At 47.8% G+C, this 25,003-nt stretch overlaps 1 protein-coding gene across 3 annotated transcripts; it reads left to right on the top strand.

The window, feature by feature from the left end:
• The first annotated feature begins 606 nt into the window (after positions 1-606).
• Positions 607-24,988, top strand: LOC101079917 (protein tyrosine phosphatase non-receptor type 14). 3 transcript variants are annotated; one of them, XM_011612087.2, is made up of 20 exons: positions 607-1,002; positions 7,728-8,182; positions 9,785-9,960; positions 14,519-14,616; positions 15,325-15,392; positions 15,507-15,577; positions 15,656-15,743; positions 15,812-15,900; positions 15,996-16,083; positions 16,211-16,293; positions 16,374-16,434; positions 17,249-17,327; positions 17,824-18,293; positions 18,435-19,721; positions 20,695-20,835; positions 21,447-21,665; positions 22,686-22,814; positions 22,954-23,188; positions 23,296-23,459; positions 23,539-24,988. In XM_011612087.2, the coding sequence occupies exons 2-20, from the start codon at positions 8,009-8,011 to the stop codon at positions 23,665-23,667; spliced, it is 3,849 nt and encodes a 1,282-aa protein (XP_011610389.2). In that variant the 5' UTR covers positions 607-1,002; positions 7,728-8,008; the 3' UTR covers positions 23,668-24,988. The 3 variants fall into 3 exon arrangements, with proteins under 3 accessions (XP_011610389.2, XP_011610388.2, XP_029705273.1); XM_011612086.2 differs by having other exon boundaries at positions 17,824-18,299; XM_029849413.1 differs by lacking the exon at positions 607-1,002 and adding an exon at positions 7,390-7,655 and having other exon boundaries at positions 17,824-18,299.
• Positions 24,989-25,003: the final 15 nt, after the last annotated feature.

The raw sequence follows: 25,003 nt of genomic DNA, 5'->3' as shown, positions 1-25,003 counted from the left end.
TTGTTTTCTTATTGGTAAAGGTAAGACAATTGACAAAACTTGACTTTGTGTATATAAAAACATATTGTAAAGATAATCCGTAACTTTATACTTAGGGGCTCAACGAACTTGGAGTGTCGACATTGTAAAAATGTAGCTTATGCAAATAGATTGTCCCAGACTCTCGTCCCAGCCACCAGACAAAAAGGGGGACATAAATATGTAAGGAGACCTCCTTTGTTCGCCATTTAGTCACCTCTGTGGCCCCCGAAAAACCATTAAACTAGGAAGACTTCTCCCAGGAGCCCGGCATTCCTCGCATTCCTGTCGTGTGATGTCACAGCCGAGGGGGCGGGACTCTGGAAGCAACGGGAACCGCTGATGCCTTCACTGTCCTATGTGGGCCTCTGACATTTAAACTCTCCTTCAGTTTTTACGCCTTTAGGTGCTTCTTATCATTATACTCCAGCACACAACACATGCTTTGAGTTTATATTTGTATTTAAACGTATAGTAGAGAGTAAATGTTAAAACACTGGTGCATAAACTGTTTTAAAACTGGATACTTGTAAAAGTTTTGCGACTACGCGAGTGCCTGGATGGCCGTTTTTTCAATGTGTTCCTCGCCGTGAATGCATCATCTGCCCCCTAGCCCTGAACACTTCCATTGGACTTTAGGGACCGCTACTATAAACATACCAAGAGACCCTGCGAGAAAAGAACACAACGTCGTCGTTACTCACGGCCAAGTTGTGCAAGGTTTTTCAGCGTTTTTGCGATTTTACTTGTTCCGCGTGTAAACCAGAATACCAGCAGAGGAGCGAGTCGAAGGAGCTATCGGAGTGGAGTTTTTGCGACTGATTCGCTCGAGATTTTGCTTTTCCACATGGGGATCCGAAGCTATTTCACAAACAGATAAATACAGGGTTGCATGAGGAGTTTGTTTGCTATTAACTTCGGCGTCGAGTGAAGGAGAGTCTCCCCATCAGCCAGCAGAGAAGGACATGTAGCGCAGGACCAAGGGTGAGTTTGTCTTTCGGGGGAAAAAGTCTTCACCGGAAAAGTGAGAAGCATTTAAAGTCTGAGTCATCTCTGTTCAAATGTGGGCCAAATGACTCGGGCGCACAAGACAAGCTCGGAACTCAAATGACTTCCCCAATTCCCGTCTCCTAACAAATAAACACCATCTTTAAGATGTTTGCTGCCGGCGCTGAGTTCATCAGGAGCTGGAGAATTACTGGTTACCCCTCTAATCAGACAACATTCTCCAGAGTTAATGAGGCCAAACTGCAGTTATATTCATAGGCTTGACTTTATGGACCCTTCTGCACGACCACCCCTCTTTTAGGATTGATTTGGGTATCTTTCTGGGGGGGTGGATTGGTGCATACCAATCAGTGTCCACAGCACTTAAATGGGACAAGATTTCCAGGCACCTGCTGACCTTTTGACTTTAGTGGACGTCTTGTAGGCGCGGGGTGAGAGGTGAACATGTAGTGATGGATGGCTAAGTGAGCTCGGAGGACCTGTACATCTTTGTGCTGTGGATGTCACCCTGTTGTTGACCCGAGCATTACTCTCACTCCATCTGCATACCTGGTGCATACGTGTTTGGGTAAGAGTGTGCAAAAGATGTGTTTGAACATGCATCCTGGACTGCTGATTGTGAGGGTAAAAAAAAACAAAAAAACGAGAGTTCAGGCAAATATAGCAAAGCTGCAGCAGGAGAGAGAGACACACACACGCGCACACTCATACACACACTCACATCTGGCTGTCTTTATAAGCTCGGAGGCATGCTGTGTAAATTATATGGTGCCAGAGCGGGAGCTTGAGTATACACAGCACTTTTAAGACACCGAGAATTTAAAGGGCCAAAAGTCAGAATCCTCCATCCTTGCCCGTGGTCTCAGTACACCGGGCTGTGTTTAGACACAAGGGATTGTGGGTAAATGTCTGATAGACATATTGTTTCTTCTTTATCGTCTGCATCATCAAGCCGGGCTGCTAAACGTTAACACCCGCACTCCCACAGGCATTTAGTTTGCTTAACGTCAGCTTGGTATGAATATAATAGGTGTTTACTACATAATGTGTGTCCGCCTGCAGACGGGAGAGTGGCTATTGTTTGGGTATCCAGTGGTCGTGTGTGTCTAAAGGTCATCCGATTGCTATGTTGGGCAGCCATACCTGTAATTTTGGTCAAGTGCTCATGCTGCAGCAGTGAGGGAAAGAGGCAGGAAAAGTTTGTGCAGCGTCTCACCTCTGGGATGATGGGCTGTCACACGTTCGTCCACCCTTAATCCGTCCCTTATTATACAAGATTAGTCATCAAACTGTTTGATAATTGGTGATTTGTGTAGACCCTTTGAGACCCAGTTGGATGTGAATTACATGCAGTGATCTCAGTTATTCCGGAACAACACTGGTGAGTTGGGACCCTTAAATCTCCAAGGAGATTTTCACACATATTTTCACATTTTTTTGGTAAAAATATATTCACAAGATAGAAATATTAACTGACACATACAGTTGATAGATCCAATATTGATGGTAGCAGAAGGGCGGTGAAGTGTGTGTGTGTGTGTGTGTTGTCTGGCAGATGAAGGCAGAATGGTGAACGGGATGCAACCTGTCCTCTCCCACACTCCATATTAGCTGCCCTCTAGGAGTTATGGGTGAGCTGTCAATCACAGCCACCCTCCCTGCACGCGCACACACGCACATGCACACACACCCTTCTCACCCCCGCTGCCCCCACCACCAGCAGCGCGATCGCTTTGTGAACAAATCCCTCGCCGTTCTGTCAGGAAGTCTGCTTGTGATTTCGCCCCCTTTTATTGGAGCGACAGGAAATGGAATGTTCCATTTGATCTCACTCGTGAACGGCGCGTTTTTCCTTCCCTCGCGGCCGCCAAGTGGGAGATGCAGCCGGATGTCAGCAGTAGCGGCTCCAGAGCGTTGCCCCCTTTCATGGGCCCATAAACCCGGTGCTATATTGAGGCTCCTTGTTGGGTGCCTTGGGGTGTAACTCTGTGAAAACACTCGGTGGCTTTGTGGCGAGGGAGCGTGTGCGTTTGGAGTTGTATTTGGTCATGTGAGTGCGGTTTGGTTCCCAGAAAGGGGGTGGGGGCAGCAGGATGGAAAATGTGAACAGCGCTGGTGGTTTTGAAGGAACAGACGGTGGTGGCTGACGCTTGATCGTCCCCTTGTTTCTGTTGTTGTGGTGAGGAGACGGCTATCAGCCTCTCCGTCTCTGCCCCCCCCCCCCCCCCCCCCCCCCCCCCACCGGCCAACTGTACTAACATGATAAGAGCATGTGAAACAGCGCTGTCACAAATTTTCCCTTTCCCACTCACTCCCACTTATCTGAAACCTTTCCCGTGTGGGTGCTGGGATTCACCGCTGCTTTGTTTGCATCCGAGACGCTCCGATGGCTCTTTCAGTCGTATCTCCCAGCTCCCCAAACCACAGCTCCTCAGGTTTCACTGCCTGAGGATGAGCTGGCAGCGCCGCATCATGACTGGGTTGGAAAATCAGATTCTGGCCAGTCTTTCCGCAGTAGTCTTCTCTGATCCTCGACCCGCCTTTAAGTGCCGCGATGGTGAATTCTGCCCGCTGGGTTATTTGTATCCAGCGAACTTTATTACCTTTCAGGTCAGGGTTTGTCACAGTTAATGGACTCTATTCTGTGTATTCAATCACCAGTGTGTGCTGACATATCACAGAGCGACTTTGTGTCTGTGCGTGTCTCAGATGTGGAGACAGAAAAAACGTTGGAAAGTGAAAGAGCAGATGCACTTGTTACAAACACGCCGTCTGTCCACCTGGCTCCGCCATCTGTCTGCAGCTGTCGCACGCTTGCATGTCACGGACAATATGGTTTTGAGTGAGTACGAGTGTGTGTGAGAGTGTGTCAGGGACTGCGTGTAAGCTTATTGTAGACTGAACTCTTTAATAAGTTTTTTTTTCCCCCGAGGATTAAAAAGTAAGGAATATTTTTATATGAACACGATGCATTCTCCAGCTGCTTACACCACAACTAACCTGTGAAAACTTGGGTAGAGATTCTTTTTCTAAAAGAAAGATATCACTTTTTGTTGCTTGACATATGGTTGTGTAGTAAATGATATTCTGCGTTGGAGCGCGCTGAAAAAACACAACTAACCTCGTTATTCTCCTTTAAATCCATCATGACAACATATACTGAAGGCTGAACCTTGTGTGCGTTACAACTGGTAGTTGACAGGACAGCGTCTCTACTCGGGTCACATGACACGCTGAAACCTATCAAGGATTTCAATTGTCCACCACAAAATTCCACTTTCCTCCTACTCCCCCCCCCTCCTCCATGTGATCTGGGCCTCATTGAGCTGACCGGGAGGAATTGTAGTTATGAGCTGTGAAGCACTTAACCCGTTTGTTTTGCCCCGGCGCTCATGCGTAACGAGCGGGGCGGAGGAGGGGGTGGCACTGGCATTTCAGACAGAGACGGCCGCAGAGACGAGATTGATTGAGTTACACACGCTACACTTGCGTCCTCGACCCGAGGAGGGCTGGATCTGATGGTCTTAGCGGTCGGCGACAAAACGCCGTTTTGTTGGTGGCCATTGTTTGACTGTGAATGGAGAGCAGACGGGTGTGCAGGGAGACAACTAGTTTAACGTTAGTCGTAAAGGAAAAGCACCAACGCAGGTCTCATCCCATGTTTTATGCTTTGGGGGCTACATTTTCAGGTGGCCATACCTAAAATGTCAGCCTTCTTAAAGTTTCCACAGGTTCCACCTTGTCTTGATGTTTTATTTACAGAAGAACTGTGGTCAGTTTGTTTTCACGCACCACAAGAACAACACAAGAACCTTTTCAGAGCCAACGAAGGCGTCAAGACCTAAAAGAAGTTCAGTTAACTCTGACTTTGGTGTTTGAGACCCCTGGGACCCAGATGGTTAAAAGAGAGACACTTAAATGGCACAAAATCCACAGTTTCCTGTTTGGTTTGTGCTGGTTTTGCTGCATTACCGTCGCATCAAGGACCCGACTGAAACATCGCAGTGATACTGGGCATCCTAACCTGTGACTGTCTTCATCAACGATGTGCAGATAAAGTGGGTTTAAATAAAAACTATTAGGGATGCTAATGAATGAGGCAACGAGTGGATAAACTGACTAGCATTTGGTGGCGTTCTGTCACGGTGACATCTTTCAGAAGCACGGCGTGAAAGTTCCTGATAAAACGTTTCAGCGGAGGCCACCACGGAACAGCACGCCCTGTTCACTAAAAAGGATGCAGATTTTGGATTGGCCGCCTTCTCCTTTTTGAAGCAAAATCCAGTTTATCTTGATTAAAAATAAGCTCCGCCGCCGACAGACGCAGAGAAGAAATTTAGCTCCTTCCACCGTTTTGATTGTCACCGCATCACTTTATCCCAACAAAGAAGAACAACAAAAGTCGGCAACAGCTTCGTATATTTTTAGCCGAAGCTGGAAAAGAAAAACAAAATTCTTCCCCCGTTTTTTTCTCCCTCTCTCCTTTTCTCCCTGCCACAAAATTACAATGTGCAAATTCATAAATGTATGCGCTGCTTTTGCACTCTGGAAATAAACATCGCCTTCGCGGAGAATGCCACTGCGGGGCTGTTGTGGCGTTGAAGCAGCTGGAGGAGTGGGTTCTGGTCCCGGCTATTGTCTGTCCATCTGTCTGGCTGTATTTAACCACGCACACCCAACCACGCCGCTGATTACTGGTTCTGAGCAGCACTAACTGTGTCTGGTCTGGTCCTTTGGCTAACCCCTGAAGAACCTGATGTGTGTGTGTCTGCGGTGTTCCTTGTTCCTGCACGTCTATGTTTGTACACACAGTGAAAGTATTTGTCTTTACTTGTGTCTTTGTGTGTGTTTATCTACCGGCTGTCCACAGTGACCAGCGCTCTGTACAGCGTTTTCCCAGGAATGGCCACAATCAAAATGGTTCATGAAAACGGAACACTTTTCATTAGACCAGCCAGTATGATTTTCCCGGGAGATCAAAGCAAGCACTCATAATTATCAAAGCCACTTCCTGGCTTGGTGAAGTTTCAGGTGTGTGACCCAAATTGCCTATATAAGCTCGCTGATGGTGACCTTGAGGGTTCTGTGACCTTCTACCTAGTAAAGGAAAATCATAGCGCCTCTTTTTAATATCGAGCACGTACTGCAACGGCATGCTGAAACGGCTTTTTAAAGCACCGTCCACCGATTCTCCTAGCCTTTATTTGTTATTAGTTCAGGCAGTTGTTGATGGCGTGTGTGTTTTAGGCTGCTCGCCCATAAAGAAACACATAAATAGGATGATGCCGCACCGCAGTGAGCCGTCTCCGATGGATTCAGGAGAGAGGAATGTGTTATGGCTCCCAGAGGGCCACGGCCTTTACAAAGGAATAGGCTAACGTGAGGGTGATTCAATTCATACCAAACAGCGCGGCTGTAAGTCAGCAGTTTACAGCTTCTTGGACTCGTTCAATCCTGGCCGCCTCCCCTGCCGATCCTGCTCACTCGGGCTTATCGAGGCGCACATTTACACACACTTTTCCTGCCAGTGCTTCATACTGTTGTCAGGTGTGCTATGTTTTTCCAGTCCGGGCAGAGAGGAATCTGGGCTGGGGTCCAAGCTGACTATCAACAACACATTGCTGGAGCAGAGGACAAGAAGCAACATATCCACTCCATCTTCACTCCTCCCCTCTCCCTTCACCTCGCTGCATTCCCCCCATCCTTTTTCACACATTCTTTTCATTTTAATGCATTCCCCCCCCCGTTCTGTCTCCATTTTCCCGCACTTCCCCAACGTTTTAAAACCTCTGCACTTCTCTAAGTGGCTTCTGTTTTTCCTGTCTTTTTGAAGGGAGGCGATGTTGTTTCCTTGTAAAGGAGGTGTGGAGCCTTTTTTTTTTTCAAAAAAATTTTGTTGGCTCATTCCTGTCTAACGAGGCACCCGAGTGGCCACCACCCTTGAAATGACACCACCTTTCAAAAACCGGCTGACATCACCCAAACAGTTTAAGTGTTTAATTAGGAGCGACTAGACCAGACTAATGCGGACACGTGCACGTCAGCTGATACCAGGTAAACAGGGCGTAATAGACAAGATCGTAACAAACACTCTAAAATTATGGATGAATACGGTGGTGTCTGACTTCAGCATCTTCCTGCGTGTGTATCACGATGACATATAATTCCTGTCTTGTGGCAGTAGCTGTCAGAAATGGGCCCATGCGAGCATGTGTTAGCCACGCATGTGTGTGATCTTACACACATCTACACTCTACAAATGTGTGTCGATGCGCTGCAGGCGGACAGAGGGGCGATAAAAAGGAGAGGAAAGGCCTCCCACACAGGCAGATATGAGACTTAGAAGCTCCATTAGCTCCTCAAAGCCAGCTGCTGGGTTCAGATGGATGTCTGCTCAGGCCGTTTGAAGTCCATTCATCCATGGCTTCACATCTCTGCGTCTGTCTAGCAGCTTTGGCCGACTTCGGGCCTCAAAGGGCCGTCTAGAGCGCAGCTGCCGCCACCGTGGGCTAAAGCTGTGTGCTAGCTGCCCCCCGCTCCTGCTGTTGCTGCACCGGATGTGACTGAGGTGATGCTGTAGGCAGCTGTGGTGTGGGAAGCTCTGATAGGTGGAAACTCTGCAGCCCTGTGTGAGTGTCAGCAGTCTACAGACCTTCTCGATCCTGTGTTAATAACGACTCCTTTTTCGTCTTTCTCTGCAGCACCTGTTGGCCCCCTCCTCATCATCGTCCTCCTCCTCCTCTCCGGACATCTTTGGGAATGGGCCACTGCCACGCCACGGTCCATCTTTCCACCCAGTGGTGTGGCTGGCGTCGCGCAAGAGTGAGGAGGGCACAGGCCAGGTCATAGAGCCCGCCCACACCTCTCCTCACTTGCTTGCTCCCAAGTGACTTTTAACCTTTGACTCAGCTGTGACCCCCCCATCCCGCCGCCTCTCCTCCTCCTCCTCCTAAAAAAGAAAAAACAAGCCAAAAACACAGACATGCCCTTCCGGCTGAAGCTGCGACGCACGCGGCGCTACAACGTCCTGAGCAAGAACTACTTTGTGACGCGGATTCGCCTGCTGGATGGCAACGTGATCGAATGCACCCTGTCGGTGGAGAGCACGGGACAGGAATGCCTCGAGGCTGTGGCACAGAGGCTGGAGCTACGGGAAGTAAGGATCAGCCATGATTGCGCAACTCTTAAACTACGTCAGCATGTTGTGAAAGTATACCATATTTAATTGCACATGGCCCAGGAGAATTAGTTTGTGCATCCCAGCAGTAACGGGGATGGTTTCCTGCCCTCTCAGTGCTTGTTTGAGGGCTGTAGTGTTTGCTTTTCCTCATTGCTGTGCCGATAAATCAGAGATTTATGATCGTTTGTGATTGCCGCGTGTCTCCCTCCACATTCTCTGCCCTCTGCTGTCCATCCCCTGCAGAGTCCTTGTCTGGCTCTAACGAAGCGTGACACCCTCTGTCTTGTTTTCCCAGCACAAGAAAGAGATAGTCCTCATTTGCCTGGCCAATTTCAACCCGCACCTCCACACTTTTTTTGTCCCCCCCCCCCGGTTTGGCACCCTCTTTACATTCCCCTCTGTCAGAGTTTAACGACACCTCGCTGTGTGCTGGTAGACGCGACAACATTTGATCCTTTCTGCTTTTCGTGTGGTTTCTAATTTTTTTTAAAGGTTTTGTGCCGCTTGGTGATCAAAGGGCGGATGTGTTTGTTGGCAACCAGTTGATTTTGATGAACACATGTCGTTGAGCGAGTGTGGGGGTGGGGGGTGTTGAACACACTCACACAGTGTTGTGGTATTTGCCAGATGTCAGTGATGTTTTATAATGGGTGGTGCGTGGCCTCATTTCCAACCACTGTTCCCTGTCGCAGCTATCATTTTTACGACTATCGTTCCCAAACAGTCGATCCCTGCAAACAAAACAGGTGTTCTTTCCACTTGGCCGCGCCAGTGAGGATTCGAGGCGTTTGCTAAAACAGTAATTAAATGATGCAGCGTTGGCGAAGTAAGCAGCCGTTTTAATGGAGGCTTCTCGAGAGCCGCCTTTGCGCGGCTCGACTGAGCCAGAGGTTTGTTTTGACTAGTGAAATATGACGGGAGCTGATTTCATGTTGTTTGCTTGCGTGTCAGGACCTGCCTCGCATCCATGAAAACAGACATCTGAAGAATTTCATGCATGTATCCAGACCGGCGGGAACATCAAATATCAATTGTGAAGAAAACCAGCAGCCAAATCTCGACACAAGCTGATTTTTGTGACCTAAATCACACTTAGTTTTGACCATTTTCATTTGAAAGTCCCTAGTATGTATCAAGAACATAAATAAAGCTATTTCCTGGTTTTGGAACAGACCTCCAGGTGGTTATTTTAGATTTATTGAAGAGTTCCTTGATCTCCAAACATACTTAGTTATTGTTGGGTTTTTTTTGTGATATTCCATTATAATCACTGTCTTTCAGTACGTTATTAATACCATTCTTCCTAAATCTTTCTCAGATATTCATCAGTTGCCTTCATAACCATTTATATCTACACTTCTATAAATGTTTCCAAATACTTTTTCCATTGAGCACATTTCCTTTATCTTGTTATCTCTATCTCTCAACCCAGAACTCTCTTTCTTTCTTGTTTACTTCCTCCTCATCCCAGTTTCTCTCTCATCTTTCCTGCCCACGCTGTCCTGTTTCCTGTTACATCTCCACTCCATGACCTCACTGCCCCATGCTGACCCTCTACCAACCTCTCCTCCATCCTAGACGCATTACTTTGGGCTCTGGTTCAACGGGAAGACCCAGGCCCCGGCCCACCGCTGGGTGGAACTGGAGAAGCCCCTCAAGAAGCAGCTGGACAAGTTTGGCAACGAGCCGCTGCTCTTCTTCGGAGTGATGTTCTACGTGCCGAACGTTTCGCAGCTGGAGCAGGAAGCCACCAGGTAAACTGCAGCTTACAGTGAGACCTTTGGAAAACTCCTCGTTCCCAGTGGTCATCATCCTGCTGATGCAATGAAAAAGTGTATCCAGGGGTCAGTGTGAGGTGGATAATATGCCATATCAGATTCCTTCCTTCACACACATGCACACACGCATGCACACATACACCCTGTCTCGCACCGAGTTGCAGAATTTATGACTCCAGCTTTTCTGGATGTAGAAATGGGTCGAATGCAGGTCACAGCTTGATGATTTGATGCTGAGATGAGTGTTTCAGATAGAGTATGAGTGTGTGTGTGTGTGTGAGTGTGTGGGTGTGTGTGTTATTTGCCATCTGCCAGTCAGCAATTGGTCTCTTACACACTTGCTGTGTGTGTCAGGTTTGTTCTCCAGAAGCCAGAATCTGTGGTCTGGTAAAAGGATGGTACTGGGGGGTGGGGGGTGTTTGGGGTTGAAGGGGTTATGATGGGGCCTAAGGGGCAATTAAAGGGAACAATGGTTGCCTCTTTTCCTCAATCTTTGCCGTCTTTTGCCGATAATCCCCGTACACGGTATAACACCCCCGCCCCCCCACCCCTATGCTCCGTTCTTAACGGCCGTCGATCATCACCAACCTTCTCCCGAATCCTTAATCACTCTATCGGCCCCCACGCTCACTTTTCTCTCTTCCTCCTTTTTAGTTCAGTCAGGAATGTTGGCACGGCCATCCAGTGTAGGAGGCGGACCACACATTCCTCCCTGCAGAAGTACTATTGGGGGAGGAGGGATGAATAAAGGGGATGGGGGATGTCTGGTTACACAAAACACACACACGCACGCACGCTCACACCTCGCACACTCCCCCAAGAATCCTCTCAGAAGCCAGCTGCAGCCCTGTCAGAAGACTTAGTCACAATACAGCACATTGTGAGCACATCCATGCTCCCCAAGGTCGTCCTCAAAATACTGGAAACCACTTAAAGCTATTTTTTAAACTTAAAAAGTCTTTAAATAAGCTGTTTTAAACTTAGCAGTGTCGCTTGTGACTGTCTCTACGTCCATTAGAGAACTTCCCATTTTTAAAAAAAACAAAAACAGATCCTTTATTAGCTAAATGATAAATATGCTCACTTTCAGGAAAGGAAATAGACAAACAAACGTGGGTTGATAAATGGCAGGGGACAAAAAGAAGACAGTAAGTCAAATATTTGGCTGCACGTTTGAACTTTAGTCATGCTGATTTCGCTGGAACATGTACACGTTTCTGCGTCCGCAATAAAAAATATGTTTGTGCTTGTGTGTGCAGTGGGAGTGGATTTGGGTTTTGTGGCCGTTGCTGTTGTGATTTATTGTTTCACAATAGCAAACAACAGCAAATCTCATGTGCTGTTAGTTTTAAATTTAGAGTGTTTCCCTTAAATCGATGTATTTCAGTTGCAAACTGAGGCGATCAAAATGCCTTTCCAACACACTTTAACAGGAAATGGAACAAAAAAATCACAGCTCTGGAGGGTTTTTTTCCGGCTGGTGTCGGCTCGGTCTTGTCTTGGTAGAAGAGAATTATTGTGAAAGTAATGTGAGGGTTATGATGCGGCCAGCTCTTTGAAGCTCAGTATGTGTCTGATGTGTAACCTAACGCCTGATCCCCCGTCCTTCCCACTCATACATTCATCTCTTCCTCTTTCCCTCGCTTCCAAATGCCAGCATGCAGCTGTGAAAATTACCTAATGAGTGTGTGATTGTCTGTGTGTGTGTGTGTGTGTGTGCCCTGGCTACATATTTTTGCCAATAATCCAAACATGAAGTCACTAAATCACATAAATTGGAGCCAATGTAAACACTTTGATGTTAATGCCGTTAAGATTCGGGGCTCTGTGGAGGGACACCTGTCGGCCCGGCAGCAGCTTAGTGAAGCGCACTGCGGTCGACCAAATCAATTCTCCAGGAAATATTTGAAACCGACATGCAGAATCAATGGATCCACCAAGCAGCAGGAGTCAGACAGACACCAGAGTAGCCATGTAACGCTGTATTGACTTTCATGTGTTTGTCATGCCGCGGCGGTACTCCGTCTGTATATAACGCTGTTATGTGGCTGCAATAACACAGTCGTCCCTCAAAGGAAGAGATTAGTTGGTCTTAAATAGGCAACATCTGGACGTTTTATCTGGTGCCTGCACAGGTGTCTTTGTTATGTAGGTTCTACTTGGTTGAAGCTGACACAGCAATGCTGCTGCAGGCGTACACGGAGGACCCATGTCAATGAGAAATCTCTGTTCAGAAAGTTCTCCACACACACACACACACTCACTGCAGTTATGTGTGTGGTTTCTCTCTGATTTGCATGGAGGAGAAACAAAGAGGCTCAGAGAGGGAAAGTAAGGAACCTAAACAGCGAGCTGTTGACCAGAGGAAGGCCAGCTGGCAGCAACGGCCCTGAAATCTTCGCTTTGTTCAAGTAGTTACACACACATGCTGATTCAACACTCTAACGGGCCTCCCCCCGCCCCACACAAGCCGTCTGGACCCAAACAGGGGTGAGGGTCAGATCGGCGAGAGGCAGAGGTGTGTGTGGGGGGGTGGACAGGCATATGTACACACACTTTCATGCATGCATGCACATATGCTCGCAGGCTTGTTGTCCAGGCCACTTGGACATCTGGCAGCATGTCTTGAGCGGGGCTCGAACATGCGTGGGCACATAAAGGGCTCTTTGTGTCTGTGTGGCTGCCTGGAGTGCCAGCAGAGCACTCTGCCATGGAGGAAGTTCCGACTAACTCGCAGGCTTGAAGGCTCTCCTTCTTGTCTGTGGATATATTTCTACCTATAATTACGGTGCCGTGATGTCATCCTGACATACGCACCAGGTGTTTGGAGCCATGGTGAGGCTTTTAAGAGCTGAAAGTGATGAGTAATAAACCAATTTACATGTTTTCTCAGCCCCCGGTGTTTAGGAATTTTGGTGCTATATGGACCGTGATGGACCTTTGGCCTTATTATTAGGAACGTTTGCAGGTTAATCATCAGTGGTCAAATGTTGGAAGGATAAAAAGCCCAATATCATGTGAAAAGTTCTTGATTTTTGTCTGTTGCTGCAGCAGACTGCCCTGTCAGACTTTCACTTGTGCACAGTTATTTCAACAATTTGCCATCTGCCTCTCCACCGCTGACCTCGCAGAAGTATAATAAACCCCATCGCTTTGTTACCGCTGAACCTCAGGATGAGAGCCAACTACTGTCGACCTCAACATTCGCCCGGACCCCATGCAGAGAGTGCTGGGAAAACACAGAGAGTTTGTAAAAACAAAGTCTACAATCATTTGAAAGGCTTTGTGTTGCACCAGGCTCCTCCCACCCAGACCACATTGCCCCCCCCCTTCCCTTCAATGTAGCCGCAGCACTTGGGTTTAGCTAATTAGAGGGTTGCCACGGGAACGGAATGGCAGCTTAGCTAACGGGTGTAATGACAGGGTGAAGGGAGGAGGGCGGGGTTAGATTATAGGTCCGAGACTGAGCTGAGAGGAGCTCAAAAAAGAAAAGATGGAGAAGAAGTGGGGGAGAGAATGCACATAGATATGAAGGGGAATGATGCGAGAGGTTAAAGGGGGGCGGAAAATTGTGAAATCGACCTTAATTAAGCAAGCAAATGAATAAAAAGGGGAAATACGAGACAGGAATGGCTTAAAAGCTGCGTGTGAATGCAAGTTAAATGACTAAGCACGTCCAGCTCTGTGGTCTGCACACGGGCCTTTGTGTACTCTGGCACTAACTGTCCATTCAAAGCTCGTCAGGGCTGCGCAAAAACGAGCGTACATGTCGGGAAGAACGATGTTTTGATGCCCACATTGGAAAGATTCGGCCTGCAGCCGCTCTGGTGTCACACACACAAAAAAAGCCAGTTCCGGTGAGCCCCGCAGTTCTGCCTCCTGTATGGTCAGTTTCCTGACATGGCCTTTGATAAGTACCGCTCATTAATTGACTGTCTTGATAGTCTTTTGCTGGAGTTCTAAAAGCAACATTGCTGTAAAAAAGAAAAGCTCACAGCCCTGGAAGCCCAGTTGTTTGGTTCCTCTCCGTGTACGTTTATCATTCCTGCCAAATCCAGAGTGAGTAACTGGTATTTCAAACGGGGGTGATTCACTCATTCCTCGCTCATCTTCGGCCTCTGCTGCAGCGTTGTTTGAACCAGCTAATGCTGGTGCCGATGCTGTTTTGACACATACGTTCTGTTGTGCTAGCAGCAGAGATTTCCCGTCTCCAACGCGTCACTTGCTGAGAGTTGTGTTGAAGAGTAGGGCTGAAGTGACTCTTCTTGCCATTTTAAAAGGGGAATGTCGCCTGGCTGTTCTGTTCTGTCCTGAAAACCCAGTCTGGGAAAGGCGTTCTCTATTAAGTGGGCCTTCTCGATTGAGGCCTGGTGGTTATCAGGTATAAACAGGCTAATGGACCTGTCCTCCAGTGGTGGTTACCCTGGTAATTCCATTAATCTGCACACCAGTTTTACACTTGAAAAAAATCCCCAAACCTCTCCAGGAATGATGCATTTCACCTTCTGCTCATGTTCCCTTTTATCTCCATTAGGTATCAGTATTACCTACAGGTGAAGAAGGAGGTGCTGGATGGACGTCTCCACTGTGCTGTGGAGCAAGGCATCAGACTAGCTGGTCTAGCAGTGCAAGGTGAGACGCACACATGCACGCACACGTGTAAGAACGAGAGGTTCACGGGAATAATCGACTGTTGGGAGAGGGAAAGAAACTCACACTTTCCCAAGTCCTCCTGGCTTTGCTACCTAATATGGCTGCATACCACTGGGAGAGTCCAGTCCACTTGAGTTCCTGTGGTATCAGTCCTAACACAAACACATCCACACACAGACTCGTTCCGTCTCCTCGCTCTCGTTCCTGGGCGCTGTCTGTGTCTCGGGGGGAATGTAAACAGACAGTTTATCGCTAGTTCCAAGGTTTTGTCTTAGGAGCACCAGGAAGACGTTTATCTGCGGGAGAACACTGGGAGATCTGCTGGGCTTGTCCGCAACAGCTGCCTGGAAATGTTGCACCTCGACACGTGATTGCGAGGTGGCTGGCTGGCGAGTGTCGCTGGTGTGACCGTTTGGCATCGTTATCAAATACAGTTGCACATGATTAGTGTGCCTGTATTTATTTATAATTGTAAATGTCATTATTTGTGTGATTTAAAACTATTAAAATAATATTATGGGGATTTCTAACTCTGAATGCCAAATTAGAGAGTAATAAAAGGCAGAGAAGAAATTGTCATTTTCCTAAGGACTGTAAGCATACCATTGGTGAAGATGGAGCTCTCTAATATCTTGTGTTAGACCTCAGATATTTGACACTAACTGTGCTTGTGTTTGTGTTTCCCAGCTGACTTTGGCGACTTCACTCAGTTCATGTCTCAGGACTTCCTCAGGGAGTACGTGCTCTTCCCAGTGGTGAGTCCTCAAATCGTCTGGACTCCGACGGAGCCCCCGTTAAAAGCATCTTTTAACTCTCCTTGCTGCGCGAAACTCACTTTTTCTACCTGCCGTCCTCCTCATCACCCTCAGAACTGGCCGACTGGAGACGAGGTGCTGGAGGAGTGGACAAAGAAGGTCGCGGACGAACACAAGAGTCACTGGTAATTCCAGCTTTGTGCTGATGAGAGTTATAGAGAAGCTGGATGTGTGTTTAATTAACGCGTTTCTGTGCTCTCCAGTCGAATGCAGGCAGCTGAAGCAGAGCTGCTGTACATCAAGGAGGTGGAGAAACTGGATGGCTTTGGCCAGGAGACCTTTCCTGCTAAGGTAGGTGGATGGAATATCCCCAGACATTCCTCCCTATAGGAAGGCTTATCTGTATTCTTCTCATGCAGGACAATTACACCAATGATATCTTCATCGGCGTGTCCTTCATCGGAGTGTTCGTCAAGCACAGAAACGGCAGATCCATTATGCTCCACAAGTAAGTGTTGCCAGAGCCTCGCTGCGTTTTCAGCCCACCTGGGATCCGCCTGCGTGGGAAATGAAAGCGTGTGCGTGTTTCCGTTTGTGCGACAGATGGAAGGACATCGGCACCATAGCGCACAACAAGTCGGCCATCACCGTGGAGATAACCAGCAGAGACGACACTATCATTTTTCACATGGTGAGTGTTTTGTCTGGAGCCTTCACACACACATGGGCGCACACACACACGTGTGGGAAGAGAAACACTCGGATATCTCCGTGACTATAATGGTGAAAATTCCAAATTCCGCGCTTTTATCTTGCAGGAGGACATGGAAATGGCCAAGTACATCGCACGCCTTTTCACCGCCAGGCACAAGTTCTACAAACAGAACAAGATCTTTGCAGAGTGAGTCTGCAGGCCAAAGCACAACAGATTCCAGAGTTGATCTTGCTGTGGCAGCGTATTTAGCCAGTGTTTGTGTTTAGGCCCACTCACTCGCCTGCACCCATCAGAAGAAGACCCACCTGGACCCATCGCATCTCTCTGGTAGTTGTTTGCTTTGTTTTTTGCGTTGCTCAGCAGGCCCCGGGCCTTTACGTTTTCAACACAAGGAGCCAGAGAGACAGAGATGTCAGTGTGTTGGCTGTGTCCTGGCAGCTCTCAAACGTATCCCGCCTTGATTTAATGTGCTGCGGTGATGTGGTGGGTGTTGTTGGAAAGTTCGCAAGAGTGTTGCTTGGTTTGATTTCCGGTGCGACAATGAAGGCAGTGATTTATGCGTCCTTCTCCCCGCTGGCCCCACAATAGCCAGGCTAAATGTGGCACAATGGCTGTAGAGTCCCGGTGTAAATCTCTGTCACACTCTCTCTCTCTCGAAGAAAATCCGAAACATATCGAATGTTTTTATTGATCGGAAGGTTTTGCAGCGTTGCACATAATGATGCAATACGCCTATTTTTCCACTGTTAAAACTTTTTTGAGGCGCTAGAAACCTTCAGATGAACATTGCTACGACATCAACACTTCCCTTTTTTGTTTTAAAGCAGTCATACTTTCCAAAAGTGAAGGAACATTTTAGAATGTTCCCTGAGTACTCAATAGAAACAACTGTTTTCATTGGCTGATCAATATAATTACTAATTCTTTTAGCTCCATAAACGAGTGTTGCTATGATACTACAATTTCTAAATTTGTTTGTACAGTGGAAAATGTCCATACTGACTTTTTTCAAGTGTAATGGTCAAAATGGAAAACCGGATCAAGCAGGCTTTTCAAAAGTGACCTGGAAAAAAGTTTTTTCTTCTGCTAATTAAAATGGCAAAGTCTTCATTCTGTTCTGCAAATGTGTTTCTTTGTTTAGCCGAGGCCCCAGTCCTGCAACTTCCAGTCGATGCATTCCCAGTATGGAGAGCATTATCAGGACACACAGAGCTCCCAAGGTAATACACACACACACACACACACACACACACACACACACACACACACACACACACACACTAATGCTCCTAATAGCCCAATGAGTCTTTCCCATCAGGCCTGTGACTCATACCAGTTTGTATTTTAACAATCTTCCAGCCAATTAGAGCTGGATGGTGGTGCTGTGAGCGGTGACCTCATTCCTGCCTCATGCTTTAATTGCCTTAAACACACACAGTCATCTTGCTTTCTAATTCTCCCGATTGAAAATCAGCAGGAAACACTCAGGGTGTGAGTCTACGCGTGGATGCGTCTTCGGACTGATTGTGTGTGTGCAGATTATGAGTGTTTTGTTCCTTTTTGTGGAATGGAAACTGTTGGACCTGAGAGGAAAATGTTTGTTGGGGGATGATAGGAACGCCGCCATCGCCTTGAATATGGTGACGGGACAATTGCTCCACTTTTGTAATTCTTAACTTTGTTGTAAGTGAATCATAAACGCTGTTTAATCCACAGACAGCATCTTTCACGACGACCCGTTTTACAAATCGGAGACCAGCCTGGACCGCTGCCCGGTTGACTTCCCCTTCCGAAATGGTACGGTGCCCAACGGGAGCATGTACAGCAGCCCCAGCCTGAACTCCCTCAATCACTCCCAGACTTTCGTCCCTCCATCACCCATGTCCTCCAATCTCAGCATCCCCGGCAGTGAGCTCATGAGGGCAGACTACATCCCCAGCCACCGCCACAGCGCCATCATCGCTCCGTCCTACCGGCCTACGCCGGAGTACGACGCTGTCATGCGGCAGAAGCGCCGCATGCTGCCAGCTCACCACGACCTCCACAGTCAGTCCCTGCGGAGTCTAAACATCAGTAATTCGTGTGCTTACCGACAGCCTGAGGCTCTGGTGTACAGCCAGCCAGAGATGAGGGACAGGGGCCCTTATCACGGCCATGGACCCAGTCCGGGACAGTACCCACCACAGGTACAGGTGGATACTCAGATTTTATTCCTCTTTTTATTCTCACTGCGTTTTTAATTACATCAAATGTAAAAGAACAAGTAAGACATCATGATTATACACCAAGAATCTGACTTGTGCTACTCTGGTTTCCTGTGTTTCCAGATCAGTTACAGTAAACCTGTGTCTCACGGCCCCCACCAGGGAGGACTAGCCAACAGCCAGGGCCCCTGCCTTTCACCCAGCATTAATGGAGGCAGTGTGGGCGTTGAAGGTGTAGGAAGCTCCATCTCACACACGGTCAGCACGCCCGAGCTGGCCAATAACAAACAGCAGGGCGCCAACATGGGAAACTATGCAGCAACGGCCAATATGCTAAGAAACCACATGTCGCGCCCGCCGCCGCCTTATCCTTCCAGCCACTTCCGCCCAGCCACCAGCACCCCGGACCTGGCCAGCCACCGTCATCGCTGCATCAGTGGCAGCAGTCCAGAGCTGGTCACCCGCATGGTCCAGCTGTCGGTGAAGACCTTCCAGCCGGACAGCTCGGCCGTGGTGCACCAGTCCTTGCAGGAGGTTAGCGAGCCGCTAACTGTAGCTGCTAAGCACCGCTCCACGCTGGGCAAGAGGCACAGCATGGAGGTGATCAGCAGCATGAGAGGAGGAGGTGGAGGAGTGGGGATGGAGGGGCTTATGATGAAGAGCATGAACGGCCCCCTTCATCGGAGGAACACCCTCAGAGAGCATGTGATGCCCACCCAGGCTAAGTCCATTCCTCAGCCCCAAACCACCCAGCCCCCAGCTCCAGCTCAGCCGCCACAGGAGCTGCCCATGCAGATGACAGCCCAGAAACCCCCCGAGGCTCCCGTGGCAACACCGGGCCCATCGGCTCCCTACCAGCATCAAAAGACTTTGTCCAACGCTACCATGCTGATACACAGCAGTGAGAGTGAAGAAGAGGATGAAGAGGAGGAAGAGAGGCCCGAACTGGATGTTCAAATCCCCGGGCTCAACGAGGACATCAGCATCAGTGCTCAGCTCCAAGCTGCACTCGCCAAATTACCCAACAAACCACCTCCGGAGTACCCTGGTCCCCCTAGACCCCCGAACAACGCTCAGATCCGCACCCACATCCACAATCCCAATCACACCCACCATCACAACCATGGTCAGGGGTCCCAGAGCAACCAGGGACCAGTGGACCCCAATCACGATCAGGGCAGAGGACTTAAAACACCTCAGAGTCCTAGTGGCCCTGCAGGGGGTGGCAGCGGGACGCTGACCCGAGGGGACCAGAGCGGGGTGAACGGAAGCGTCTTAGGTCCGTCCATCTCAGAACCGGACCTGACCAGCGTGAAGGAGAGGGTGAGGAAGGAGCCGGTGAAGGAGAGGCCCGTGTCGGAGATGTTCTCCTTAGAGGACAGCATAGTCGAGAGGGAAATCGCTCAGAGGGTGAGAAAAGACATTTAATCCTTCATTTAGAAAACAATTGCATCACAGGTCCACAGAATAAAAGGTAAACCCACCCTGACCTGTAAAAGTATCGTCCAAGCCTTGAAAAATGCCCACAGTGGTTACATCAGTTCGAAATATTTCAGGCTGTTGTTTTCCAGCGTCTTTAATGGTTCCTGATTAGCTATAAGCTGTTCCTCAGCACCTAAGAGGGCAGCACAAGGCTCTGAGTCCCCCCAGGCACCTAAAACCCTAATAAATCCCCCAGATTATTCTCTGGTTTTGCTGTTTTAGTGTCGGTGCGTGGCGTTTCTGTTCAGGCACGGCCTGGGGGGTCCACCTGTAGGTCAAAGGGCACGATCGCCTCCCTCGGCTGCAGCAGAACTGTAAAAGCCTGTGTGACATCAGGGAACAGAAGCTGTTCCCCCACATCTAGTGGACGCCAGATGGTTTATCTCATAACTGGAGGGTACCCTCATTGACCCTCAAGCTGTTGTTTTGACTGTCCCAGTCCTGCTGGGGGGTGGAGGAGGTGGAGTTGTCTTGTTGATTTAATAGCATCAGAGATTAGGGGAGGTAATCCGTGGTGGAAGGGGAGAATGTGCGGTGTGGGTCAGAGTTTGGTCAGTAGTACAGCAGGGTGACCCGGAGAGCGTGTGAGTGTAAAGGAAACTGTGGCAGGTAGGTGGACGTAGACGAAGACAAGCAAAGACGATCCCAGAACCAGCTGAGTTGTTTAAGGCGCTGTGAGTCTGCTCTAATAGGCTTTTGTACGCAGCCCTCGGTGGTAAACACCTTTGTACCCACCAGCAGGAGATTGGTACGGCCAGGTTTGCCCTACAAACGGGGACACTTAGCACACGCGTCGCCTTCTCCCTCCCCGCAGCTGCGCCCGCACATATGACTGCGTACCGCTCGGAGCCTCGCCATGCTGCCCATGAACCTGACGCCAGCTTCTTCCTCTCTCTTAAAGACGCTGGAGCGGCAGAAGATGTCCGTGGACTCCCTGAAGAGGCCGCTGATGATGGCCGCTCTCAACGGACTCTATGTGGCCCGGATGCCCGTCCCCGAGAGCCCCTCCGAGGACGGCGCCAAGGCCGCCACCGATGAACGGGTATGAACTGATAAGATAACTTACTTTAATTACCAGCTTTGTGCTTTTACTTGCAGATTGAAATCTATTTTACTTTTAATCTGTAGATTTATGGAGCTGCAGACTCTTTGGGTTAATCTCATAGACTATATTTGATGGTCACAATATTTAATGTTTTTGGTTACATCTACCTCTTGCAGCTCGGAGGTGTGAAGCCTCTTTCCAAGCCGCTGCTAAGCTAATGCGGGCGATCCCTAATGTGAGCCGCGGAACGCATGGCACGATGGTGCTTATCGCCTCTAGGCTCGTTGGTATGTTAAGAATGTGACCTGAGCGGGAGACAGACAGAGTGGGAAATAAACAGGGTCTAATAAAAGTGAGCACACGTCAGACTGAATTACACTCAGTTTGCTGTGTTGACGTGTTGATGCACATTACAGATTACGGGATTCCACAGTCAGTGGTGACCACGTTTGAGAGACGTGGACATTTATTAAAATGAGAGTTCTGCTCTGAATGGTCTCTTTGGTATGCTGGAATGTAAATGAATCAAAACTCCTTTTGGGGACTGAAAGGGAAACCTCTGAGTGTGCTGGATTTCCATGACTAATGTCCCTCTTTGGTTTTCCCAGTGTAAGACATTGGAGCTGAAGCTGGAGGAGGAGCGGGTCTTCACTGAGTATGAGCAGATTCTCAAGAAGAGGGTCGACTGCGTCCTTGCAACGGCCACTCTGCCTGAGAATGTGGAACGCAACCGTTTCCGTGATGTGGTTCCCTATGAGGAGAACCGGGTTGAGCTGGTGCCGAACAAGGAGAACAACACAGGCTACATCAACGCCTCGCATATTAAGGTGCTTCAGTTATGAGAAAAGGAGTCTTAGGACACTGCTTCAATGATGATATGAGTAGCCTGCTCTGTTAGCATAAGCAGAGCCCAGGGCTGTCATTTTCTTGGCTGGTTTTATCAGTTTTTGGGGGGGGTGCATCTCTGGGTGGGTTACCAGCTCATTATGAGGCCCTATACAAGCACCTTGGTATTTCTCTGGTGCCATCCATGTTTTGTCCATGCTGGGTCTGGAACCAACAACCTTCTGCTTCTCAGACCAGCCTGCCAACATACTGAGCTACCACCACCACCACCCTGTGTAATTATTTCACAGTCATCTCCAACTAGGTCACCATAATAACTAGAAGATATGTGTAGTGTGACGTCAAGCTAACAGCTTTGTTAGTTACAGTACGTATACAGCCTGGATTTACATCCAACATGTACCTATCAATTATAGCCACTTTTAATAGAATGTTTTTACGTATTTGTGCATGTTTGCGCTTGCTTCAGATCACTTTATGACCACCACATCACAGATGATAACAGAGATCACATACCGTACTTGATCTTTGCTGTGGTGGTAGATGTCAGTGATGAATGGAAGAAAAGCACTTTAAAGGCATGTTTGGACCTCTTAAGCTCACAGAGCTCATGGAATTCCCAAAGAATACCTTCTATACTCCAAACCCTCTTAACCTGAGCTGCTGTCGCCATTGCTCCCACAAGGTATGCTAATTTGAGCACCAAAGCAGCTCTGAATCCTTGTCAATGGAATATACCTGTATGGATTATAAATGCTGCATCAGGGAAGAAAAGCAGGGATCAGTTGGTTGGAGTGTGGAATACTGGGAATTTTCACTGCTGTGTTAACTTATTTATTATTAAAGGAAGACCTATTAGTTATTTTTTGGATCTATACTGCCCCCAAGTGGTGAAGGAAATTACTGTCTGTATTGTTTTTGTTTTTTTATTCGTAATGTTTCCTTTTATTTAAAATCAAATGTAATTTTTGTTCCTCATCTGATTATATGTGTTTTCCCAGGTGATGATCAGAGGGGAGGAGTGGCATTACATCGCCACACAGGGCCCACTCGCCAACACATGCGCCGACTTCTGGCAGATGGTCTGGGAGCAAGGGGTCAATGTTATCGCCATGGTTACTGCAGAGGAGGTACACACACGCACGCACACATTCATTTATGCACACATGGCACCCGCAGATGTAGCCTTGTCCCGGCAGCTGGTACCTGTCTAAGCACAAGAGATCGTACAGAAATGTCCCACGTGGTGATTCTTTTTTCCCTCCCCAGGAGGGAGGAAGGTCCAAGAGCCACCGTTACTGGCCCAAACTGGGCTCAAAACACAACTCCGCCACTCACGGCAAATTCAAGGTGACTACGAAGTTCCGCACTGACTCGGGCTGCTACGCCACCACGGGGTTAAAGGTCAAACACCTGCTGTCGGGTCAGGAGAGGACAGTCTGGCACCTGCAGTACACCGACTGGCCCGAACAGGGATGTCCCGAATATGTCCAGGGTTTCCTCTGTGAGTGCTCGCTAGTCAGGCTCTAATGAAAGAAGACACGTTTGTGACATCGGCAAATGCAGCCAACCATCAACGTAACATCTGACTTTTCTTCTTCTGTGCTGCAGCCTACCTAGAGGAGATCCAGTCCGTCAGGAGACACACTAACTCCATGTTGGACACGTCAAAGAGCCTCAACCCCCCTGTGGTGGTGCACTGCAGCGCTGGGGTGGGTCGCACCGGCGTGGTCATCCTCACCGAGCTCATGATCAGCTGCCTGGAGCACAATGAGGTGGGTGTGGCGGCTCACACTTTGTTTCTGTCATCTCCGGGGGCCACGGCTCATCTCTCGGTCCCTCTCCCCTCTGCAGCCAGTGGAGGTCCCCACCATGCTGTCAGAGCTGAGGCAGCAGAGGATGCTGATGGTGCAGACCATCTCCCAGTACAAGTTTGTCTACCAGGTCCTCATCCAGTTCCTCAAGAACTCTCGTCTGATCTGAAATCCACCGTTGAGGCGCGGCAGATGAAGAGGACAGCGGTACTTTTCTTTGGCACCACAGATCAAACGTTGCTGACAGCTTGTTGGAGGTGGAGTCGGCGTAGAATTGGAGCGATATTCCAAATTACTTTAAATCAGTGCGTTCAGATCTCCATTTGCAATTCCTGGACCATCCTGTGTGCTGTGTGTGTTATTTTGTGTAAGGTTATTTGAACATACAGGTTTTGTTTTCTACTTTTTTTTGTCCTTTTTAATTTTTTCCCCCCATTTCCTGGCTTTGTGAGGAACTGCAGTACGCTGCATGGACACTAGGAGGCGTGGTTTCATTTACTATTATCTTAACGCTCTCTGAACCACTGGTCTCAAATTCTATTGATTAATACCGTAAACATTAACTTAATCAGTATTTTAACAATTTTAATTTATTTTAATCGATATTTTTAAACCCCCATTCGTTTAAAAAAAATTATTGGAATTTTTACATTAAAAAAAAGTCTTTATTGTCAGTATCAAAATTATACTGATTTTTTTTAAAAAAAAACAAAAAACTATATTTAAGTCCGTCTTCCCAGTCCAATCACCTTTCAGGTTTAATGGCTGTTCAGATATTTTAGAAAAATGTATATAATTTCTCTGCAAATACAGTGGAAATAATTCTCAGTATTCATGAAAAAACCTATTTCTACATTTTTGTGCCTTATTAAAATAAAAACAACAAGAAGCCGTCTATCTATAATCCCCTTGGTGTCAATTTTAAAAAAAACCTCTTTTGTCCAAAAAAGCCAAAATTTAGTCATTTTTCTTAAGATCACGCTTCTAATTGGACAGAAACCCTGTAAAATATAATGTTGAATCTTTTATAAAAACATTTAATTTTTATTTTTCCTCAACTGTCCAGTAACTTTGTACATACAGTCACGGACATGCGACAAGATTTCTACAAATGTTTATAGTGTCCTTTTTTGACTTGGTACCCTTAAAATACCGTAACATAATAAACTATGCATGCTATTTTTCATTTCATTGTATATATTCTCAATTAAATGTAAGCTTTATGCTATCGTATAAACAGTCTGTAAGTGATTTCCTTTTGCACTTGTTTTTTTTTTGTGACAATATTTTCCCACCGTGGCATTCCACTCTGTTTATATTTAATTTTCAGCCCTTCATTTTATTCGATAAAACCCCCAGATACCTTCCAGAATGTGTACATATGTTTTGTATATGCGTTTTTAGTGCATCGACTTTTTGATTTTCTCTCCCCTGACATGTATGAAGCTGTCATACTTGCTTATTATGCAATAAAGCCTTATTTTCTTTAACACTGTGGTCACAAA

The sequence above is a fragment of the Takifugu rubripes genome, chromosome 16 (assembly GCF_901000725.2).
Source record: "Takifugu rubripes chromosome 16, fTakRub1.2, whole genome shotgun sequence".
NCBI classification, from domain to species: Eukaryota; Metazoa; Chordata; class Actinopteri; order Tetraodontiformes; family Tetraodontidae; genus Takifugu; species Takifugu rubripes.
The sequence above is the reverse complement of the archived record's forward strand: the minus strand, read 5'-3'. Positions and strand labels throughout refer to the sequence as shown.

Coding starts and splice junctions, on each gene's coding strand:
- LOC101079917 (XM_011612086.2), top strand. CDS start 8,009: ATGCCCTTCCGGCTGAAGCTGCGACGCACGCGGCGCTACAACGTCCTG. Junction 18,300..18,434: donor AGTACCCACCACAGGTACAG/GTGGATACTCAG, acceptor CTGTGTTTCCAG/ATCAGTTACAGTAAACCTGT. Junction 22,815..22,953: donor CCATGGTTACTGCAGAGGAG/GTACACACACGC, acceptor TTCCCTCCCCAG/GAGGGAGGAAGGTCCAAGAG.